Below are 26,159 nucleotides of genomic sequence, written 5' to 3'. Positions count from 1 at the left end.
TATATATATATATATATATGTGGAGAATGTGAATATTAAAAAGTAAATTTTCTTGTTTTAGTCACTGCTGCTGGTTTTGTCATTCCCAGCCCCATATCGAAGCAATGATTGATAGTAACTCTATCTGTTGAAACCATGAAGGGGAAAAAAAAAACATTTAATGCTATTTAACTTGTATTTTGTAATTTTTTTTTCTGTTTACAGTTACTAGGTTCCCAAAGGCTTATTCTGGACTTTCAGATCTTTCTGTTTTAGTTGGAAATCGTGAGCTGCTGGCGGCCCACGTGGGGGCATTTGAAAGTCACATAGGACAGAGCAATCATGAGGAATGGGACATGTATAGCTGGGTGCTGAAGGAATAGTAATAAACCAGAAAAAAAAACATTAACATCTTGATCATAAAATTTTTTAAATTGTTAAAATCATAAAAGAATTAAAGCTTGTGAAATTAGATAAATTGTAAATGTTGTTAATTTTGGCTTGCACTTGAAGAGTCATTTGTGTTCTTTTGAGGAGTGTTATGAAGCATTTATTAACTCATGCTTTAGTCATTCAGCGCATTGAGACTTCGGTATAATGCGCTATAAATCCCACTACATTACATTACATTTTCATTAATTCATTCATTGAATCATTATTCATTCATTTATTCATTTATAATTATTCTATTGTAAATTTCAGTTTATTTCAATGAATTTTACTTTACATCAAAATTTGTTTTTGTCTTGCTTTCTAAAGCATGTTTTCTACATTTATTAACTCATTCATTAGTCATTCATTATTTCATTCATTGAATCAGTATTCATTCATTAATATTCATTTATAATTATTCTATTGCAAATTTTAGTTTATTTGAATGCATTTTACTTTTAATCAAATTTTTGTTGTCTTGCTTTCTAAAGCATGTTTACTACATTTATTAACTCATTCATTAGTCATTCATTAATTCATTGAATCATTATTCATTCATTAATATTCATTTATAATTATTCTATTGTAAATTTCAGTTTATTTGAATGCATTTTACTTTAAATCAAATTTGTTTTTGTCTTGCTTTCTAAAGGTTAGTCCGCACTATAAAATTTCATGCGACAAATTTATGTCATACCCATGTATGGGCATGATGATGTCATATTACATCCAAATATGGACATAATTTGATAGGGTGGACAGAAGGTTGTCGTATTCGAATAGGAAATCTCGTGCTCAACAGAAAAACTGTTAAGTACTTTTCGTATTCGATTGGTTAAATAACGCTAACTTTTTCGCTGAGTTTGTACTTAACGTTGCTAACATACTCAACGGATAAATTCCAATCGAATACGCCATATGTAAAGCAGCAGAAATCCTTGAAAGATTAAATTTGATATATATTAAGACCATGACATTTAATATAGGCCTGCTGTATGCTTTAAAGTATAAGTGATCAAGATTGATTGATTGGATTTATGTGGGTAATTGTTTTATATGTTTATTTTTTGTTTTTAGTTTTTAGTTTACCAAGGCTACTAGAGGTTAGCTGCAATCTAGAAATGATATATATTGATAGTATAAAAGCTTCAATAGTTATACATAGCCTTTCTAAGACTTTTGGCAAAATTTTCACAGAAGCAAGGGTAAGTGTTTTCTTGTTAATATCCATACACTTTATGAGCATTTTACTTTTTAGATATAGATGGAAGCTCCTACCCAAGTAGCAATGGCTCCTTTTTTTCATAAATTTATAAACATAATTATATTAGAGTCTAATACTTATATACAAAGCCGTTGTAAATTTCTTGCATTTTTTCTGGCACCAGATCTTTGTATGTATGTAAATGGACATATGTGGCAAAAACAAGCAAATCAGTCACTATTCGCAAATCCTGTTTCATATATAAAGGCCAAAACATGCTGGAATGTCAACATTTTTTTGATCAATTTTTAATTATTTGGTGATGAAATGCCAAAAATCATAAGTTCTTTTAAGGCTGATTTCTCAACTATTTTTCTTTATAGTCATGTAACTTCATAACGAAATGTCGGATTTTAATTATTTTTTCCCATTTTATAGCTCTTATTTTACTGTTTAACCCTGTACTAATAACTATTAATCAATCAGCCTCATGAGGGCAGTATAGAGGCAGTAGATCTATAAAAGATATATTAATCAATCAGCCAAGTGTTTCTAGAGCTCCTCATCGGAGCTTTAAAAAAAATGTGTTACAAGACCAACCAAAACCAAGCCAACATCTTTATAGTCTAAGGTTGGCTTTTATATTTTGCAAATATATGTTTTTTACCTACAAGAAAAGAAAATACTTGTATGGAGATAGGAAAAACCCCATTTTTTTAAAGCTTTCATAATCATGATGCATGAAACATGGATTTTAGGCTTGTAGTTTCCCAAAAAAAAATTGTGGGGTAAGTGCCTTTTGAGGATGAACCCAGTATTGGTCAGGTAAAAAGAAATTTTTGTACAATACCGTGGTTTGCCAATAAACAGTGGTAAACACTTGGTCTCTTTGGCACATATCAACATAGAATAAGGTAATTAAATGTTCATCAAAAAACTCTGTAGTTTACAGATTATAATCTACTGTACTATACTTTTGGTAGCATAAAAATATCTACTGAACCTCCATGAAATAACAAACTGATTGATCCTGATTTTTTAATGGCAATATGACTTGACAAAACAACAAAAACATTTTTTGTCAATATACAAAACTCTTTTGATTTTTGACTGGACATTATTTTTGTAAAGTACGTTGGACGAAGTAGACCAATGAGATTTCATTTTAAATGCTTGTACCTTTCGTTTCAGATACATTAAATTAATCCGGTCAGTCAGCATTAACCAAAGCCATAGTCCCTGTGTACATCTCCGGTGTTCTTCTTGTTACAATACCGACGACGATCGTAAACAACTTGCCACATTCCTTCAGGACACAATAGCCACTCTTGCCGTGAACCATGCGTCTATGGATAGCATTCAGCTGTCTTTTGTAGAACTACATTAAGAGTCCCACTAACTTACGTAATCATTTAGGATGTATTAATCTTGTAATACCTGTTTAAAATGTTCTATCGTGAGTATTACTTTTTTTATATTAATATTATTTATAATATTGATGTTATTGTTTTTATTATATTTGTTTGTGTACATTTTATATCATTTTTTTTTATAAATCTTTATTGTTTTAATAGATTCTTCGTCTTAATATTATTGTTTTAATTAATGTTTACATTATGTTTTCAATTTTTATTATTAATACAATATAGTATAAAGGTATAAAATGGTAACAGAATCATTTAAATCTGACATTTCGTTTAATGAAGTTGCAAGGCTTTAGACAAAAAGATGTTTAAGAACAGTACTTGAGAAATCAGCCTTCAAAGTTTACGTTTTTGGCCACTTATCAGGCAGAAACCATTGTTAAATCATTGAAAAATGTTGTTTTAATGTCGAAAATTTGGAAAATATTAACATAGGATGACACATAGATATATAAAGTTTAATTTTAGTGCAATAAAATAAATTTCAAAAATGTGTTATTGCAACATGTTTTGGTCGATTATCTCTGAAACACGATTTGCGAGAAGTGATTCGTTTGGCTTGTCTTTGCCACATTTGCAATTGTAGTAATAATTATAACATCACAATCACAATATGCAATATGTATTTAAATGAAATTGGCATCATGTGTGTATATTAATTATGGTGTTATTTTGCATCTTAAATATCTTTGCATATTTTTAATACTGTTTTATTTTTCTATAGTCACAACCCTATTTACCATGAACTGCTTTTAACAGTACTGTGGAATGGAGTAGTAGACTCGTCAGCACGTGTGCGAATCACAACAGCGAATATGTTCACGTTGCTTTCTAAGAACATTCACGAAGGATTAGTGTCATCTCGTATTGTTCCAGCACTCATTACTCTTGCAGGAGATGATGAAATGTAAGAAAAAATTCTACCAATAATTGAAGGTGTCAGTTCTTCTTAATGTTAGTGTTTATTCTCTTTTTTTTGTTGTTGTGGACAGGCGAGAGTTGCCAGAGGTGGCGCCAGTTGGAGGGGGCGGGAGAGGGCCCCTTTTGGGGAGAGCTGGTGCAGGTTTACCGGGTAGCTCAGGCACGGTAGCGCCCTTAGGGGAGAAACAAGTTACTGCACAAACTAGTCCCCACCTCACACACTTTGAGACTTTGGTATATAAGTGCTATATAAATCCAACAACATTACATTTCTTTCTTCTTTCTCTTTCCTGTTTTTCCCCCCTCTTTCTCGTATATCCAATTGCTTTTTTATCTTCATAATAAAGCATGATTGAACAAATTATTTTATAATCAGCAACATTTTCTCTAAATACAACAAAATAAAATAAGAACATTTATAAATATATGATAGGCGTGATATTTTGGCCTTCCTGATGTGTTTTTGTTTTGTTTGGTTTTTGCTTATTTTATGTTTAGACAGCTTTTAAGATATAACTTTTAATAGCATGGAATTTTAGTTTTGACAAATGTGTCTAAACTAAAAAAATATAGTTTTTTTCAACTCTGATAAAGCATCAGGAAGTTTCACAATCTTTATACTTCTAAAGCTCATTATATTATTTTTTAATATCACCGGCTTGTTCTTGGTTTCAAAGTTCTTCATAATGTGTGTCCCCCAACATTAACAGAGTTTGTTCATAAGAGTGAGCGTTGTTAGGGTATGCTTATTCACTGGAAAGCCAAAAGCAATATTTTTCTTAATTCTGCTTTCGTGTCCTTTCCGAGGCTCTGGGAAGAACTACCTCCTCCACTTCAAAACTCTGTTAATATTTCATGTTTTAAGAATAATTAATTAAGTATTTTATTTTATTTTATGTTTCTGATTAGTTCTGATTTTTTTTTTTTTTTTTTTTTTTTTTTTTTTTTTTTTTTGTGTATTTCATTTTATATGAAGGATAGGGAGCAAATATTGTTCGGGCTTTCGCTCATTCCCTATCCGGGCAATGCATGATGTTTTTCTCCTATATGCTTTTTGCCAAATAAATATTATTATTATTATTAATAGGACTGTGAGGATCGCAACTGTTCCAGCATTTGGTGCAATTGAGAGTACATCTCAGAAGGAGGTATTTATAGAATCCATCATATACTACACATTAGCTTATTTCTTACCACTTTTAGGATTTTCATACAATTGCCTATGTTTTAGGTGTTGGTATGAATATTAACAGATTTACTTTTCATTACAGTATTTAGTTAGTACACACAAATTACAGGGCTGAAAATTAACCTCAAAACCATAGTGGCCAGCAAGGCCTGTAAGGAAAAAGTGATACTGGCCCTTCCAAAGTTATACTCACCCTATTTTTGTTATGGTCTGAAATAAAATTGAAAAAAAAAATCAATAAAACACTATAGTATCTACATCGTGTAAGAAGCAACCCACGTGGTGCATTCTTAAAGTATTACACACGTTACTTAAATTTATTTTACATATCAGACGAGAACACGAAATAATTAAATAAATAATTAATAATGAAATTCCTAACACCATCGCGCGCCTAGCCTAAGCATAGGTAGTCCTCCATGGATTTCAATTCAATTCTATTAAAAGTAACATTTATTTAATTCCTTTTCAATTTGTACGAAAAATATGAAACAAGATCATAAAAAATTAATGAGAAAAGGAAAAAGTCATAGACCCAAGAAGAAAGTGACAAGTCAGCCTGAAAACAAAAAGACAAAAGGGAGACACAAAAAACAAACGGTAAAGAAAAAGGACAAGGACAAAAACCGGACAAAGAATATACACAAAAAGAAAGCAACAGTTCAAATTGGACCAATACACCTAGCATAATTTAAAGAAGAAAAGGATAATAAGGGGGTTGACTATATTAATAACTAGAAATATTGTGTTTCTTGAGCTGAATAGAAAATGACTTTTTATTAATGGAATCAACAACTAGGAGAGGTAGAGAATTCCATAGTTTAGGACCAGTAAATCTAATATTATGTTGAAAATAGTTGGTCTTATGATTGGGAATGTATACATCATATTACCTCGAGTACAGTAATTGTGTATAGAGGAATTAGATTCGAAGATATCACAGAAGTACTTAGGTAAAATGGAGTGAGAGGATGCATACATAAAAAAAATTGTCGAAGAGAGTTGATATCAGGGAGTTTGAACAAATTTAAAATTGAGAATAAAGTAGAGGAATGAGACTGCGGTGGAGCGCCAGATATACTCCTGATAGCCTTTTTTGGAATAATGTGCAGTTTATTTAAGTATGAGGGTTAGGTATTAGCCCATACAACGTTGCAGTAGCTCAGATAAGGAAGAATTATCGAGCAATTACAGTAAATGTAGTACATTGAGGGGAACAAATGTTTATCTGTTTCTTCCATGTTAGACCACAATCAAGATAGACCCCTAGGAATTTGCTATACTGAGCACATGCTCGAAAATTGTTATGTACCAACTGCATCCACCGCGTTAAAATAACAAATAACAACTTGTGAAGCACGCAATGACATTTGCAGCTAGACTACCAATAAAACAACACAAATAAACTTCGCATGGCTATGGATTGGCGAAATATAGAGCTCGAATGAAAAACGATGTATTTTAGCAAGTATTCAAAACTTTTAAATGAAATTGTAAGCCTTCGCCAAAATGGCTAAAAGGAGTTGGTTATTTTTTAGCCAATCCAAAATCCATGGTGATCGGTTAGTGTGAGCCCAGTAAGGGTCGTCAGACAGGGCGATACCAAAGACATTTATTATCGCCTGACACCAAAAAAGGTCGCCACTGGCGACCGGGCAACCGCTAATTTTCAGCCCTGAAATTATGAGTAATAAGTGCCAAGAAGTGTTATTTGTTAAACGTAAAGGAGTCCCATATATATTATTGAACCTGTTGTATTAGATGTTAGGAGCCATTGTACTTAGGCAGTTAGTATTTGTGGCCAGTTTCTTCTCACACCGCCTTTTGTTTTAAACATCTGGGATAAAATTAATAATGCCTGGCAATCCAGTAATCATGCAAATCCTTAATGACTTGTATAGACTTGTAGAATTGTATTACTGTAATTCGCTTTTCTTTTTTCTTTTAGACATTGGATCGAGTTTACCTACAATTACAGCATTTCCTAGATGACCCTCAGTATAAAGATGAACTCTCCATGTTGGTTGAGATCATTCGTATATTTGGTGTTGTTGGTCCAAATGCATAACCAAAGTTCTGAGATGAGTGTAAGACATGAACATTTTCATCTATTTTTTATTTTTAGCAATTTTTTAAATATTCATGCATTTCCCTTATTTTCTCAAATAAAAATGGCACAGTGATATGATATTTAGAATTTAAATTGATTATTTATTCCTGTATTTTATTTTCAGTTATACTTTCTCGACTTGCAGCAATCGCACACACTAACAATAACACTTCAAGTCGTAATAGGCAATCAGAGCTCTTCGAGGCCTACAGTGCCCTCTCTTGTTGCTATATCCTTTTTTTGTCATGCTAGTAAAACTTTCAAATTAATTCATTCAGTATTTTAATTAGATTTCAGTGTTTGAGACTTAAATGTTACTAATTTTACTACAGTATGCATTGTTCTTTGAGTTTTTGGCGTCTCTTGCAAGAGTACATTTCGCCATAATTGACTAGTAAAACTTACTAGTTAATTTTATGTAAATACTAATTATATTAACAGCAACTTAAATATCTTTTGTGATTTTTCAGTTAATGTACTGGATTTTTGTTGATATAATAATAATAACAATAATACAAATAACTTAGTAATTTCTTATTCACAAATTCCATAATAAAAGGTTCAAATGCACAGAATGATAGAAATATTAAAAAGTCATCAAGTGAAATCACTAAATAACACTAATTATTTAAAGATTAAAGGGATCTAAGACCAGTGACACAAAATTTTAAAGCAGAAGAAACAAAAAAAATAAATAAAATTCATGCATAATATACAAAGCAATAGCAATCTACATAACAAAGCAAACAATATATGTGACAAAGACAAGCCAAACAATCACCCATTGCCAAAATGGATTTTTAGTTATTCATAAAGGGTTAAACAGTAAAATCAGATCTATAAAGTGGTAAAAGAATCATTTCAATCAACATTTCATTAGAAAGTTACAGGAGTTCAAACAAGCTTTTTAAAGAACAATATTTGAGAAATCAAGCTTTCAAAGTTTAAGATTTTGGATATTTCTTAGGCAGAAATCATCACCAAATTGTAAAAAAACTATTGTTTTAACATTGAAATGGGGAAAATAACAACATAGCATGACCATTTTGGCCATTATCTCCGAAACAGGATGTGTGACGAGTGACTGGTTTAGCTTGTCTTTGCCATAATATATAATTGTTGCAATTCTTGTGTGTACTTCCTTGACTGTCTGTTAGTCATATCTGAGGTTCAGATTCGGGATGCGATGCTTCCAGGGTTACGGTGCTTACGGCAAGACTTTGAGGCGCTCTCACCTGAACATGAGGTAACAGACCTTCCCACATAGCCCCGACCCTTGGATTTTGTGTGTAAGGCCACAAAAGGGCAGCCCAAAAGTACATACAAATGCATTTGTGGAACAACGTGTGTTTGTGAGGTCAAAATGTCTAAAAAAGTATGTCGACACTATAAAATTGTATGTGACAAATTTGTGTGAATCTGATTCTGAATAAAGTATAAACTGACAGAGTATATGCGTCAGTGATGTGCCCATGTATGATGATGTCATATTACACCCAAATATAGATGTATTAAATATGTTTCTTTTTTATTTGATTGTGGTGTGCAGCAGACATGTGTTTTCATTATCTCTATGCAATGGTAATTGCACAGACCAAAGAATTTGCCCACTTTGCGACCCTAATTTAATTGAAGATGAATTTAATTTTTTATGATTTGTGTATTTTACGATGCACTACGTTCTCATTTGTTTAATAAGATTAATAATATCGATCTATTATTTTAACGTTAACTTTTGTTTTTATGTAATGCTAAATTTGCTTATATGATTTTGGAAAAAACATAAAGGGTTTTTTTTTTAAACCTTAATTAGCACTTATATATTTTGCAGTTTACACTTTGTACTATTATGTTTTGTCTCTCATAAGCCAGGTATGGCTGGCCTTTGTTTGAGGATGAGATGTTGATAAATAAATACTTTTAATTTACTTTTTATTGTCATCTTGATTTCTTCTCATATTTGGCTTTGTTTCTTTATCTTTAGGTTGTTGTGACATCAATGATTAAAGACCTCGAAAGTAAAATTTCAGGCAGAGAAAGGTAAGATATTTAACAATACAGTACTTTTTATATTTAATGGCACTCCATATTATATTTTGCTTTAAAAGAGAAGCATGCACCTGCAAATATCTTTTGTATGTGACCCCTTTTACTACTTCCAGAATCTGCTCTGAAAAATACCAGTAAACTCAAGTCACTTTTAAATGTAAAGCATGTCAAATCAAATGTTTGTTCTAATTTATTTCCAATTTCCTTACTACTTTCTGATACGAGTTAAAAAAAAATAATAATAATAAAACAGGCATGCATCAATCCATATTTTTAAAGGGCCACCATTTTTAAACCAATTTGGACTAAATTATTCGCAACAACTGAAAATGTTAAGTCTCATCAGGATACACAATATTGACAATTAAAAACTTTTTCCAAAAATTGGGTGATTTTTAATGAAATCATTCAACTATGAATGTGTAACTAGAATTAATTTATAATTCTCTTAATTTATTCCAGAGCCCCAAGTGGTGCAAGTTTAGCAAGCTTGGGTGACTCTGTTGCTAACATTGTTGTAGATGCGAAGAGTAAGATATTTAACCGTCTTCAGTAGACTTTATTATAAACTCGGATATTTCTGCCACTCCTGCGGCCTTCATCAGCGAGAATGAGGAAAACATCATGAATCAATATAATATAGGCTGTCTTATCAAAAAAGAATAAAGGTGACAGAGAGCAAATGAGAAATACTTATAAAACTGTACAATTTATAAGTATTTCTCATTTGCTCTCTGTCACCCTTATTGAAATATATATTCTTTTCTATTGAACATCTAATTCTAATCTGGTGTTGCTGCTGTTGTAAAATAGATTAAAATGGATCGGGATGTGAATGTTTATTAAAGCCAGACTCTGGAGGTAAAACATTTATTGATACTGTATGTTGTAACTGATTTTCCTAAGACTCAAAAATAGTGTTGGACGAAAAACGGTTAATGAGATACAGATTTTTAGTCTCTGCAATTAACACCCTTGGTTCTTTATTATTGTAGATATTCAGTATGCATAGATAAATAGACCAATCATTGTACAGTTTTATAAGTATTCCTCATTTGCTCTCTGTCACCTTTATTCTTTTTTGATAAGACAGCCTATATTATATTGGTTCATGATGTTTTCCTCATTCTCGCTGATGAAGGCCACAGGAGTGGCAGAAATATCCGAGTTTATAATAAATCAGTGTTCTTAAAGTCTACTACTGAAGTTGTTTCATTATTTTCTATTATTCTGTCGGAACACACGTGAAACACAAATGAAATATATATTCTTTTCTATTGAACATCTAATTCTAATCTGGTGTTGCTGCTGTTGTAAAATAGAGTGAACACATTCGACGAATGAGCACAAGAGTCTCCCTGCCAGCAGTGTACACAAACTAAAAATCGAACAAAACAGCATTTTCTGACCTAGGAAGAAACCTAAATACATAATTAATTACACTGAAGAAACCCATTTCCCTTGAAAACCAATGAAAATCCTGACTATCCAACGAAGGTAAACGAACCCCCGAACAGAAAATTTTAAAACAAAATCAGTGTGGTGACATGTGTCAGTGTCAGTGGCGAATTCGGGGCCCAGATGGCCCAACCCATCCCCAAACCCATAAATTAATTGTTCAATTTTTTTTAATGGAGATATAAAGAAGAGTCTGGAAGTGGAATTTCCGGCCATCTAGAGGCACCATAATCGCAAAGTTGTTACCTCAGCCCCAACCATGGTGGGGCTGAGGTGCTATAATCCTCCATCAGTGAAAGTATATCCCGAGTTCCCTCTATTTTTAATTCCTAGTTCCGGCACTGTGAAAATAATCCAAGGGTCTTAACTCGCATTTTGCATGTTCTAACCGGCCAACCTATCATATCATCCGCGTGCTCCGTATCTATATGGTCGATGAACGATTCCCAAGAGGAAAAAGAAACCCGCACATTACACCACGAGCAGGTAATCACAAAATCCCTCTCCTTTGTCAACTTAGAATCCTGAAGCTTCTTCCACGCAGCCATAATCCGCCTACGTTCAAATGCCGTTCCCACAACTTCACCATCTGATGAACCATTGGAATCGGCAATAACTAAATTTAGCTCCGGAGACTGAAAGAGCACCAATCTGGGAATTCGCTCACACCTCACTACCCTTATCTGGATCAATCTTCCCTGACAAAATTTCACCGACCCCATCCTCTTCCACAGCAGTACCCTTCTGCAAAATGTACATCCTTCACTACCTCCGCTCTACCACGAGCCTTCGCACTAATGGAAACAGGACAATTCCGTAAAGCCGTCACCCGAACCATTACATATTCTGCAAACTATGTCATACACACTCCACACCCAACTTTTTATTAAACCTCAGACAAATGGACGCAGCCCTTCGCATTTTAGTCAGTACTCGAATATACTTCAGTCCCTGTCTCTTATACACATCTAGATGTGTATAAGAGACAGACAGTAGTATTCATACTAGTAGTAGGCCCCTTATGAGGTATAGCAAGGGGTGGGGTAGGAGGAAAGAGAGGGTTTGTGTATTTTATTACGGAGTATAGTAAGGCTACTAGGTATTATGTAAGGCTACCCAACCAGATCATTCTACCTTCTGTACTGTAATATGCAGTTTTCTCTCGAAGGTGTTTTAGCCGTCAATCTTACAGGTAAAAATAACTGGCCAACCAGTAAAAATTTTGACATTGTAAAATAATAAAAATACTGATTAGGCCTAGGTAGCCGCATAGCTTGTATTCCACTATTTGCATTCATGGGCTGTGTATATATATATATTGCCTTGGTTTGGCTCTGTAATCATTAGTAGTCGTGGGACTGGTTTGGGTCCAACCTAAGCTGGTAGAACGTTTCGTTTGGGTCTATACCCTTGCTGCACTGATGAGGCCTGGAAGGCCGAAACAGATCCGTTTGCAGATATTGTGACTCCTTCCAGTGGATGAGTTTATTTTGTCATTCTGATCGGATTTTCTCTACTGTTCCGTTATAATTTTAAATAGCTTTGCATTATGTAGCCGTTTGCTGTTTTATGGGTTTTTCCCATTTGCTTTTTAAAATTTATATTATTTTTAAAGAATCTCTATTGAGATCCAGCGGGCCGCCACTGATGAACGGTAGGGATTGCATCTTTAGATCTCCAATCTTGTTCACAAATTCACGGACTAGTGCTGTCTCGTAAGAATTTCGTAGGACACGTTAAGAGAAATTTTCGGTTCGTCTGAACCCTTTTCAGGCGTAGACCTAACGTCGTCTGAACAACCGGTTCGTAACTCCGTTTCTGCATAACATGTTACATAATACTATACGGAATAGTGGTTATTTATGAATATGGTAAATAACTCATGGCATCATACCACTGTTCCTTTATATTATAGCCTATGAGAAAATTCGATAAAATGTATAGACGAAAAACGTCAATATAAAAAGAAAATGTCCACAATAATAATACTTAGCCACAAGAAATATAATTAAACTTGGGAGTGTTCTCTACTGCGGCCGAAGGGACTGCATGTTCCCCCACTCTTCTTTCTTATTGAGGCCGGGATTATGTATTTTAATTCTCTCTGCCTCCGTCACCTGTCGTATCATCGGGTTTCATGCATGTTTACTAAGGATTTTGACCGTATAAGTCAATGAATAGACTACTGGTAAATAGAAAAAAAAAAGAAGTGAAGATAAGCACATTTTCAAACTACAACAAACGCAATATCCAATAATCAAATGAAGTTACTTTAATCACTATTTAGTTAAAAAATAGTTAATAATATGTCATTATTCTGAACATGTAATATATACAATACATATAGTAGTATTCTTTCGTATAACTGATAAGGTACTTTTATTTTAAAGACAATTTTTTACTGACAGTCGGATTTCTATTACCTACTTATCGAATATGTTGTCAACATAAAGCGAAAAATTAATTAATGCAATTGTTAATCTAACAGGAAAATCCATAAATAACTTAAAAGCCAATTTATAAGGGCCATGATCCAAATAATATATAGAAATTAAAGAAAACTAATTGTTGTCCCAATTTCCAATAAGCCAATTGGTAGTTTTAGCTGCGCATGCCCGTATCAAGGTCAATCGTCATCAACAAACTACACGCAAGTGTATATTTACTAAATTAATTGATTATTGAGATTAAAACCATAAACAGTACGTTCTGAACATTCCGATTGTTACATGGACAAAACTTGCTCCAACAAACAATGACCCCGTGTTAACAGAGAGATATTATGATAACATTACTAGTAGAGAAAAAAATGAAGTTGCTCGCAGTACCTAACCAGGTGTTTTAAATCGTAAAAAAAGATATCGCTATTAAATCAAATAGGGACTGTGTACATGTATAATGTATATCTATAGTTTATTATTGTGGATCGACCTACTCAATTTCATAAAATCATCTTCATCTTTGGTCCAGAGTTAAATCTCATCTATTTTTACAATTCTTATTTGTCTCTGTTCCTGTTTTATGTAGTATTCTTTGTCTTGTCTTGATACTGGGTAAAGAGCGCGTAGAAAGAAACACTCAACTGTTGCCATTTCAATCATATTCTCCAACACATCATCTGGTGCTCCCCAGGCCACAGCTTCCATTAATGACGTCCAGTCCATCTACGAAAACAAACATTACACTGAATTACGATACAGTTCATACAACTACCAATATTTTTTTTTACGAGTTTCATAATTTAAATCGTACGATGATTTTCCTATATCATTTAGGAATTATTATATCATAAACAGTTAAAAATGCGTTTTATAATACACGCATTCATTTGAATTAATTTTATTAATTTTCTTTACTATCAATTTTTGGTCCATTATTTTATAATTATTAAGAGTTAAAATAAGAATAACAAATCACAATAATATTCTTTATAAGTGATTTGGAAAAGGGAGTAGGGATAAAATGTCTAAACATAAACGTTTAATTGTTGGGCCATGATTTGTGTTTAGTATGTTTAAAAAAATGATATTAGCATGCCTATGTTTTGTCAGTACAGTATAGTAGGCCTTATGCCTTGTAAATTGTTCGTGCGTGAACTCTGTATTAACATTTTATAAATACATGAGAATACTTGACAACGGTGCGTGTAAAATTGTTTTAGAATTGGTGTCTTTTTTTTTCCTAAGTGTGGTACACATAAATTTAACGATGTATAGGCCTTAACTACAAGGAAGGGCACGAGTAAAATAAATACAACAGTTAATATATAAGAAGGAACAGTTGATAAATCATTTAGTACGAAAGTCCCTAGACAGAATGCCGCATGCCCGGCCGCATGGCCTATTTAGTACCTGTCTCTTATACACAGCACCTGTACTGTATTAATATTAATGGTAATAATATTGACAAAAATGTAGTAATGGATTGTGGTTTATTTTTGTTGTAGTATTAATAAAACAAATAATAATGGTCAAGGAAAATATTTCTCAACCAAATCACATCACTACGGAAGCTTAAAGTGACCTTCCGCGTTTCCGAGTTTCCAAGATAATTATCATGGAAACATGGAATAAATACTTAGTAAGACGTCTTTCCGAGATAATTTATCCTGTCTCTTATACACATCTTTCTTGTTAGTCTCGTATTTTGAACCATTTGATTCATCGATATCGATAGAGTAGTCAGAAGTTAACACTCGTTTTTTATCACCATCCTCTGTAACATTAAACGTACGAACTGACCACGGTCCGACCGCCAATATGTTTGAGCAAGTGTTGGCATAGGTTAAATACAGCAACATCATTGTAATCGCCAAGAATGTGTCTGTTAAGCGATGCACAGAGTGATCCTCTTTGTTTCTTTTGTAAAGGTGCCAGATGAGGAAGATGATAGATGTTGACACAATAATAGTGAATGGTGTTGCAATGGCAATATACAAAAATGTGTAAGCATTCCAAACACCAGGAAAAATACACCTTGGGCTAAGAATATTGACATAACGTATTACATCGAGATATTGGACACTCTCTCCAACAGATTGAAACGAATCTGGCCAATGTATTTCATTAACTTCAGTCAGAATGCCCAGCACTTGATAGAAATTGATGGCAATTTTGAGATGAATCACGAAAGAGTCGTTGCGTATTGTCTCGCCTCTTCTTTTATCCAGTCTCCACACCAAGTACGAAACAAATAAGAGCACAACAATTAACAATATCAGAACAATTACTATTATTTGTTTATCCTGACATTCGTAACACTTGTCGAATAATTCGTAATAATGGTCACTACACTCAGCACATAACCAAACATTAGCAGAATAACCTTCCGAGCAATTTGCTTCAATTCCACCAAGGCAACTCTCACTTCGTGGACACTTATGGGCCACCGGAAAATTTCCTGTGTACACTGTGTCGTTTAAATTATTAGGTTCAGAGAGATTGAAATTGGAAGTAGTAAGATTATGAATAAATTGTTTGTACTCAACTAAACGATTCGGATGACGTGTAAAATTCCACGACCACCCGTAGCCCTTGCTCAAATTCTGGTAACCACCTGTGCAGTCAACGCCTTCTGGGCACGACTTACATGCACCGTAGCGGTAAGTGCGATAAAAGTTGTCTAAGCATGGACATGCATCGAGTTCTGCCATTACATCTGTGTTGGTTCCCGATGGGCATGACTGACAAGCAAATATTGAAGTACCTCCCGGATAAGGTGAAAATGTTCCATTTATACACCGTTTACAGTCGGTTTTGTAATTACCAGTTTTAACATATCCATGATTGTCTTGATAAAAACCACCTGCAAATAAAATAATGTATCAGTAACAATGGATAAATAAACCTAATAATTATTAAAATAGCAATAGCAGCAAACAACAATTTATGTAGTTGTCTCAATGTATATTTGCATATCGCCTCAAGACGACCGATTATAGCTAACTGATCAGTTTCGGTGACAAATAAAATGCTTTTCACCTTATTCGGTGCCAGCACCAGTCTTCAATCATCTAATCAGAATATTCTAACCAGGTTTGGTAAAGTCGTCAAAACTACCATGACTATTATTTGTCACCGAAACTGATATTTATCAGATCATTTTGGTGAATTGGAAGCTAAAGAATATTCTTCTGATGCTCTGTGTGTCGGTAATAATTTCTTATGTTATGTATATAACTCATCAAATGGTTTGGTAACCTTGAGAAATGGCCTTAATACATTGTTTTTATACATTATATTTGTTATTATTACTCCATGTATAGTGCATTCATGATGCTCGGGTGTTTTCTTTTGAGGTTTGTCATTTAAACTTAGTATGCTAGCTCCAGGAAACATGACGACGACGACGACGATGATGATGATGATGATGATGATTATGATGATGATCGTGATAATGATGATGATATGATGATGTTAATGAGGATAGCACAGTGATGACAACAATAACCATAATGATGATGACGATGATGACGATGATGATAATAATAATAATAATAATAATAATAATAATAATAATAATAATAATAATAATAATAGTAATAAGTTATTTTCGAGCGTACCACAATAATGTTATTTATATTATTGCAATAAATTAATTTTCTATTTACCTGCTGGACAAGTGTAACAACCTGATCCTGTAATCTTCCCGTATAAACCAAGTCCACAAGGCTTGCACATTATACTATCGCACGTCATTCCATAGAAATAGCGTTTTGAATAAAAACCGGCTGGGAAAGTAAGTACTGTTGTATTTGTGACACACATTCTAAATTTAAAACAATAATAAATAACCTAAATGCTCAAATGATCTAAAGTAACTAAATTTGGCTCTATTTCTATATTTCGAATGTATCCATGTCTACCAACGGCGGGTGCAGTACAGTACTACACTGGTGTTGTGTTGTCTCACTAGTCCTAAAATAATCACATTTGGTTTAAAAGCCAAAAATGTCACCATTCAGCGTTAGGCCTTTAGTAACATGTATAAGTGTTACTTCTCCCTGCAATGATTTTTTATAATTAAAGTTTAAATTTTAAAGATTCAAGTTACGTACGCATTTGTGTGTCCTGCAATCTTAGACGGGATGTATTCGAGGTTTCCACATTCCAGATACCTAATTATTAAAATATAATAAATAAGTAACTATTTAAACCGAGAACAATATAAACCGTTATTTTTTTTCCTTTATTGTGGGATAACCCACCTTTATTTTCCATTGTCTCTTTTTTTCAATAATTTTCTGTTTTATACTTATCTATATTTCCTAAAGTGAATAAATATAAAACTCATTGAGTATCCTCATATTTACAACAGTTACATTTTTCATTTTGCGGTCCTTTTGACAATTTCACGATGCACAAATCTTTAAGGAGAATTCGCTCACTCAATCATGATACACGTTATGAATATCATCTATTAGCATTTACATTTTTATAGTTTTTGTTTTTTTTAACATAAAATCTGCCCAAGTACTGACGTTTAATCTGTACTAATTTTATGGACATACTCGATCATGTATTATAGACGTTACATCAAGTATATTCATATATTTACATTTTTTTTTATTTCTGTTTAAAAAAAAATTACGTCCCTTGTGTTCATGCTTCCAAAAGAATTTCTTATGAACGGACGTTCAAAACATGGTATCATGAAATACATCCCAGCTTCATTTCATGTACTTAATAGGTAAATCAACAATATAATATAACGAAACGTTTTCGAATCAAAGGCTGATGAAACCAGCATTACCTCAACAATCAAATGAAAAAGAGTAAATCAATTATGGTTACATTACATTATTAACAGCTTTACAACAATATTTAACTGTTATAATTTCAATCGTATTTTGTTTATGTTTTATATTTTGATTAAAGTTAAATATAAACAGTGATAATGAAGTTTAAACAACTCAAATATGCTGCTGTCATCTAATTACAAACTTATTATACAGTGCATGGCTAAATGTAGCTCGTAATTGGACTGGAGACAGTCTTTTCAGTAAACCACATTTACTGGAAAATACTCAGTACCGCGAGCACACATGCAGTACTAAATATAGTTTGTACAAATCTGTCCATGACGCCGCTGGGATATGACTCCCTACACCCCCTACAATTTTATTTATAATCAGGCGCGGATCCAGACCTTGCCCAGACGGCCCAGGCGAAGGTCAGGTTTTAAAACAATCATACTTACTTTCCTTGACGCTTATTTTAAACATTACAATTAGGGCATTGTTTAAATCCACGCTAGCCCATATTCATGTCCTACCAGAGAGGTACATTCCCATTACATTATGGTCTTCCATTTCTATAGCACATGATACACTACATGACAAACGTTACATAACCACTAATATTAATTTGGAGTCGCTCAGTTCAGTCGTGCATGTGCAGGCCCAAACGTGGGATTTTTATTGGGTGGAATTTGTGGAAAGTGGATCTATGAATGGGAGGGGGGGTGAAGGGCGGTGTTAATGACTAGTCCCCTTGCGCTCAGATATTCTTGATATTTTGAGGTCTTAATAGATTTTGAATATGAACTCAGTATTAAACTTTTTTGGTGGCAGTCCAGGAAATGAGAGTGCCCAGGAAGGGACCTTAAAAGATGGATGATCGATATGGTAAGGACTGAGGTAGGAAATTTCTTTAATTCCATGGCACCCCAGGCAGCCAGAAATATCACTCTAAAGGCCAGTTTATACTAGCAACGATAACGGTAACGATAAAAAGGTAAAGGGCAATTGTTCATGGAAAATAACAGAAGATTTTACACTAAGACGATTCGACAAATCAAATCAAGTGACGTCATAATCATAGAAAAACTTTAAAATCGTAGTATTAGCAACGATTTCATCGTTTTTCCATGATTATGACGACATCTGATTTGATTTGTCGAAATATTTTGTTGTATACACGATAAATCTTTATCGAATCGTCCTAGTGTGAAAACTTCTCCCATTTCTTTTATTTTTTATATGAACAATTGCTTTTTAGCTTTTTATCGTTATCGTTATCGTTGCAAGTATAAACAGGCCCTAAGACTTTTTTGAACATAATTTTTATTTTCTTTCATGTAGTGGGAGGGCCCGGGCTGGCTGCCTCCACCCACTGTATGCACCACTGGTTTGAGAGCAAACATTGTTTAGTGTTTTTATTTTACAATGTTCTGTAGTTTATCAAAATTGTTTGCAATATGTTTTTAAACAGTTTCAAGTTGGTTAAAAATATATTTGTCAACACATATTATGTAAAATTATAGGACATGGTAAATAAAACATTATCAAATTTAAACTTAAAAGAATTAATGTAGGTGTAAACAGCGCACAATAAAAAAAAAACCCTGTAATATCATTGGGCATTGAAAATACTAAATGTTTACCATAAATGTACTGTAAATGTTATATTATAAATAAATGGAATTAATGGAAATTGCAAATATGAACCAATAATTACTAGCGCTTTACGTCGTGGATGAGATGGGTGGACGTCAAAAATATATAAAATCGAGAATTCATAAAATAAGCCTATATTGGTCTGATTGGGAACAGGGGAGGGAAAGCAAAAAACCTTTTGTTGTTGTTTCAAAGCGAATAAGTCCACCACCCTCAGGGCCAGTGAGGGGGATCGTGGCGCATTCAGGAATTCGAAATAGAGGGGGTCCAGAGAGGGAATTGCACAGAAATAGAGACCCGTGTCCACACACCTCAGCAGGCCCCCACTGTGGTTGGAGTTGAGGAAAACAACATGTATGATTATGGCACCTCTAGATGGCCGGAATTGGCACTCGCAGACTTAAACGAGAATAAAGATAATTAAACTCAAATTCCTAAAAAAGCTTATAAATACAGTTAAAAGTCCTTGCTTTAAAGACAAATTAGAGTCAGTTCTATTTGGAAAATGCTGTAATTGGTCAATAAGTTTTGGTGGATGGATTTATGGAACGTGTGAGAGTGTGTCTTCAATTTTCTACCTGTCTCTTATACACATGTCCTAGTGTGAAAACTTCTCCCATTTCTTTTATTTTCTATATGAACAATTGCTTTTTCTACCCCTGTGGATCCTTTTTATTTTTTTGGGGGGGGGGGGAGTGTACGCACCAGTCGCACCAGCCCCCGCCTGCGTACGGGCCCGGTGTGTCTGTGTTGGCATTGGCACTGTGTGGTTTTAGCATTGATTTAAAGTAAAAACCTATCAGACATTCACATGAACAACAAAACGAATGAAAATATATTTGGCTTAAGTAATGTTTTCAGTGGCGTATCCAGGATTTAAGGAAGAAGGCGGGGGGAGGATGCCTGAAAATTGAAATAAAATTATCTTCTAATTCTTTTTATTTTGACGAATTGAGTAAAAAATAACACGAATGAATTAAATAGGTACCCGGAAGTGGCACTTAAACACTTACAATTCTAAAAACTACCATATCCAACTGAGCCCCACTAGTTGGGCTCAGGTGAGGAAAGTTTGAGAATTTAAAACTTAAATAGTACAAAATTTACGATATCTACTTGAGCACCATCATGGTGTTAGGGCGCATATGAGTAAATTTTAGGAGTTTGAGACTTTATAGTTTCCCGAAAAATGGCACTTTGATACTTAAAATTTATGAAAACTACCAATCCATCCACCTCAGCCCACCGTGGTTGAAGCTGCGATAAGACAAATATAAGAATTAGAGACTTAGATTTCAGAAAATGGCACATTAATACATAACTACAAAATTTACTATATCTACCTGACCACCATCATGGATGATGCTGATCAGATGAGAACATTTAAAGAATTAGGTACTTTTAGATGCCAGAAGATGGCACATTAAGGCATAGAAACTAGGAACCACCTGAGCCCCATCATGGTTGAGGCTGAGGTGAGAAAATGTTAACAATTGGGGACTTTTAGATGCCGGGAATGGCATTGTATTACTTATAATTTATGTCAGATATTTCTTAACATATAAAAAGGGGCACTTTATATTGTTTCAACCTCTGATTGGGGGGAGGGGTGCTTAGGCACCCTGAGCACCCCCTTTATACGCCACTGCCTTCCTTGTCTCCCTCTCGTTATCGGGCACACCCGGTTAATGATGAGCAAACTTTTTTATAACTGTTTTCCATAAGTTGTGGAATGTAGGCCTACTGCCGCTGTGTGTTTAGATCCATTTATAATTGCTGGGTGTATGTAGTCGGGGCCGTTCTGCTTCCTTTCGCCGTGGGTTAATTCCCAAAAGAGAACCCTTGAAATAACTTCATATATACTTCTGTAGAAATGTCAAACAAATGCTAATCTACATGCCCTCAAAATCCTTGATACAGGGGGAACAGCTCCATACAGGTCTTTATTTGTAATAATGTTGTTTATAGTTGACATTCAAGGCGTGTCTGAGTAATCTTTTATATAAAACAACCATCGAGTCCTCTCTCTCAAGAATCGTATATCTTTTCATAGAAATTTCGTAATAAGCAATATTTGTTTTAAAACCCTAGGTCACCTGAGTGTTAAAGGATTCCCCCATGCAGTGGCGGATTCAAGGGGAACCCAGTGGGATCGGATACATCATTTTTTCCCATACACTTAAGGCAGAAATTACAGAAGGCGCTATTCTTAGTCAGTTAGGTGAACTGATATACATGAATATGCATGCCGACTTCCCGAGGTGGCTGGGACTTTGACATGCACATTATTATCCGTTTCGTAAATTGCATTCCCGGCTAAGTCCCCACTAGGCCCGGGTCTGGGGTGGGGGGCTACAATTGACAAGTGCATTACAAGTTAAGCATTAATTGGCTTTACACAATATTTAGCATAAAATATGCCTGTAAGTATACATATAAGTATGCAAATATATATATATAAATATATATTATATACTTATATATAAGTATGCAAACTGTGGTATACCGTAACCAACATGAGATAATAAATACGTGAATATTTGATACATGTTAACAGTTAGTTTATGCTTACACTGTTGCATTCGGAGCCAGATTAGACAATGCGCCTTGGTCGATGTTTTTAATCGGATTATTAAATAGGTATCTGGAAGGAAAAAAATTATACATTACTTTACCTCTATTCTTTAAAACTGATTTGATGCTTATTTTTTTTGTTTCGTTAGCTATACGAACCAAATTAGGATTCGTGTGTGAATCTACCTTGATATTTTACTTACAGATATCGAAGTGAACCGGTGCCTACTTTAAACATTTCACCTGTAATTTTATGGAGACTATTTCCATATATATATCTAAAAAAAATAATTGTGAGAATGCATTACTTCACTATTTAGGACATATATTTATATATATATTTTTTTACAAATTATAAGTCAATAGTTAATTAGTATTATTTCCATTAGTAATACAAATGTACTTACAAATGCGTGAGACTGGTTCCATTGAACGATTCATTTTCTATATATGATATCTTATTCATGTAAATGAATCTTTAGAATTGTAAAAAAAAAACAATTTAAATGTATTAGTCCAATAAGATAAATAAACAGCATGCATTCTTATATCAATATTATTTCTTTATTTCATTTTTTACTATTTTCACTAACAAGTTAGGCCCAATATATAACTTTGTTGTCCATACTGTTGCCATGCTTCTGCAGTCAATGTTGCAAACCTTTACAACTTTTGTTTGAGATAGTTTTTGGAATGACAAAACGGTAAACCATGAATAGCGAAGTGCAATAGTCAAAAGGAAACAAACACAAATGGCACAGAGCAAGAGTCAATTGGCACAGTAAAAGTAAAGTGCCACAGTGCAAAAATCAAGTGACGAAGTGCAAATACCAAGTGTATCGTGCCGAAAAGGACAAGTTATAAGTGGAACAAACAAAAGTCAAGTGAGTCACACACACAGGGCACGAAAAAAACAAGAGGCGGCACACACGTTTGTGAATGAATCATCTTCATTTGAAAAAACTAAATAATGAATCCATTATACGTGTAAAATCTAACTAGTGTTGGGCCTAACTATACATTTTAACAAATGGGCTAATTTATGGGGAAAACATAATTACGTGGACATATTAAAAAAATCTAGACCCATTATGTACCGTACATAATGAAGGTGGTGTGTGAATGGAAAGGCCTAGCAATAGCTACACTAATGTGCTCATTCTTGATCTAGTAAGTTTGATCCCTTAAAAGAAAACACTTACATCTCTTCCAGGGATTTTAAACTACAAAAATGATTTCTTGAAATTGATTGTATTTCATTTTTTGCAATAATCAATGTTCTCGGCGAGTGGGCAATTACGCTTCTATTGGGATGTGAGCTCAGGTCGATGGAGTTCATACTGATGATTCTAGAAATAATGGGAAAAATATAAATCTGATGAATGTTATTAATTGAATTTTCAGGTTCTTATAATCAGTGTATTCCAAGTCTTCAACACATTTACCAAGTTCTGTGCATACAAAAATACACATTATACTTTGAAGTAATTGAGCCAAGGAGGTAGGTTGTGACGTGTAGGCTAGCGTTTTAATTTATTTCGGAAAATCCATAATATTATTGTATTCCCTGTACAATATAGTGGCATTAGTAAATCAAAATACGTATGGTAAGAACACTTACAAATAATGCGATATGTCAAGATTATAAAGAGCGACCGGAAATTCTTTTAATAAGTTATTATCCAATGTCCTGTAAATTAGAATAGAAGGTTTAATTTGCATAGCAACACCATATTATATCAGTTATATAAACATTTGCAATATTGTTGCAGATAGTTCTACTTGCTAGAAGTAATGAATAATAATGACTATGTATATACAGCTAATTAACTTCATAACTGTGTAAAATGCCTGTCTCCCTTAAACCTGGTACTACTACATGAATGCGTTTCTGTTCCGTCATACCATGTTTCACTGGCCGATAAGAAAGCCTTGTTTCAATTGCTATCAGCAGAGGGGTATAAAGTATTTTATTGAATAGTTGACTACAACCTTACCAAAAACAATGAATAATATCATATCTTTGTACGTACTTGGCCAATTTTAATGGGGAAAGCTTGAAAATGCTCAAACTCGTAGCCCTATATAATTTATGCCATAACAATAAAATTAAAATATATACCAGTCAAGAATTGCTTATGTGGGTGTGGAAACCTAAAAGATTAATCACCAGATAAAGGTTAATCCATTTTTCCACTTAGCCATGTATCTCGATATGCTATGCTAGCTGTTAGTATTATTGCTATTGTTATTGCTATTGTTATTATACTGTTATTTGTTATTATTATTACAGTATTATCAAGAAAGTGTAACTATAGTGGTGGGGGAGCAGGCCTGTCTTTGCTAGCACATTGAAGAGTGCATAGTCCTCTAAAATGGATAAGGTTGTTATCACTATTAGTTATCTATTCCTAGTTGTTCATGTCTCTATGGTGTCTAGGGGCCTGGAAAAGTATAAATGGTAGTCTGCCGAAAAATATTATTTAATAATATTAAATATTTATATTATATTTTGTAAAAAGATTACCATTCTTTAAAACATTTTTTTTTGTATTCTCATTAAGAATGGCTAATAATAATACTCTTTATATATTCTCAAGATTTGTTTTACTTTATAAATATTCTTCCCCATCTTTATGCTACTGTCACATGCAGTAGATTATATGTTAGTCTATCGAATCCTTGCTGAGGTATAACATAACCATCTACTACACTTATAGCATGATGAACAAACATGAGCCGTACGAATAATATGTAATACACATTATCGATCCCACACAAACATTTTTAAGATTAACATCATTTAAATTAACGATATTCAATATTAATACTGACATTTTCATTTAACAACTTCATTATAGCTGAACAATTGCCATTAGCTAACAAATTTGTACACACAAAAATTATTCTACACAAGCTAAATCATAATCTACCTCTCGTAAACAGTCTCAAACCTAAAACAAGTTTTTTTATATGGACCAAACACATGCACTACACTATTCTGTCAGTCTCTATTCCTTAAATCAATTTTTATTTTAATATATATATATATATATATATATATTCTTTTCATTTTTTTGTATTAAAAATCACTTGTATTGTACTGGAGGAAGTTATAATCTGTTTTAATTATAAGGATACTTTATTGCTGGACCTTAAATCCACCCAGCGTTTTATCTAAGCCCACCACTTGCTTGTAAATTTTTATTTGTTTTGGCATCTGTATTTTCATGTGTGCACAACTGAGAAAATTGAATTAAACTGCATCTGTGTATAAGTGTTAGCATTTAGACATACTTAACGTTGTAGTTAAAATGATCGTAGTTCAATGCATTTGACTACTTACAACGACATTAACTTTCCCACCTCAGCAAATGCCTCAGAGTCAATATGCACCAATTTATTGAAATATAATGCTCTGCGAAGAAGATAAGAAGAAATAGAATACTGCGTTACAACAAAATATAGCACAAAACCACGAAGGATGAAAAAACAACAGGATAGTGTTTATGCCCTCTCTTTATATCACAGTTTATGATGAGATAACGAATACTGTCCACCCTCCAATTCAAGACCACTTTGTTTAGCTGAAATTTGGGGCGGTCTCGGGATTCGGACTCAATCAAGAAACCTCTGAATAGAGACCCAGTGGCGTATCCAAGGAGGGGGGGGGGTCGTGGGGGGCGCACGCCCCAAAACAAAAAGTTTGCGCCCCCATGAAATAAAAAATAAGGCTTATGCTCAAGAAAATGGGTTAATGCCTTCTCAACTTCCCTTTATTAACGTTCATCAAAACACATCAAATACTGCGTTGAAGAGATATACCGGTACTTTAACATATCTGTCACGGTTAACGTGTATTCGGGAATCTAAGAAGCAATATTTTTCAGTGGGCGTGGCCACCGAAAATAAATTCCACGCCC

General features: G+C 33.6%; 1 protein-coding gene and 1 pseudogene across 1 annotated transcript in view; one reads left to right on the top strand and one right to left on the bottom strand.

The window, feature by feature from the left end:
- The window catches only part of LOC117116803, a 14,472-nt pseudogene extending 4,608 nt beyond the window's left edge, over positions 1-9,864 (top strand).
- A 3,874-nt stretch (positions 9,865-13,738) lies between these two features.
- LOC117116802 overlaps positions 13,739-26,159 on the bottom strand; it is a 16,483-nt gene continuing 4,062 nt past the window's right edge. Inside the window, exons 4-13 of the mRNA XM_033260897.1 lie at positions 25,583-25,654; positions 23,858-23,926; positions 23,439-23,585; positions 22,644-22,712; positions 22,440-22,514; positions 22,235-22,306; positions 17,323-17,382; positions 16,876-17,033; positions 14,890-16,070; positions 13,739-13,930 (exon numbers count right to left, since the gene is read on the bottom strand). Coding sequence (XP_033116788.1) covers positions 13,739-13,930; positions 14,890-16,070; positions 16,876-17,033; positions 17,323-17,382; positions 22,235-22,306; positions 22,440-22,514; positions 22,644-22,712; positions 23,439-23,585; positions 23,858-23,926; positions 25,583-25,654 — 2,095 coding nt within the window. The remainder of the gene's footprint in view (positions 13,931-14,889; positions 16,071-16,875; positions 17,034-17,322; positions 17,383-22,234; positions 22,307-22,439; positions 22,515-22,643; positions 22,713-23,438; positions 23,586-23,857; positions 23,927-25,582; positions 25,655-26,159) is intronic.

This window comes from Anneissia japonica, unplaced genomic scaffold (assembly GCF_011630105.1).
Source record: "Anneissia japonica isolate Jap-2015-1 unplaced genomic scaffold, ASM1163010v1 scaffold287740_len772037_cov194, whole genome shotgun sequence".
Lineage (NCBI taxonomy): Eukaryota > Metazoa > Echinodermata > Crinoidea > Comatulida > Comatulidae > Anneissia > Anneissia japonica.
Note: the sequence above shows the minus strand (reverse complement) of the source record. Positions and strands in the feature narration are given on the sequence as shown.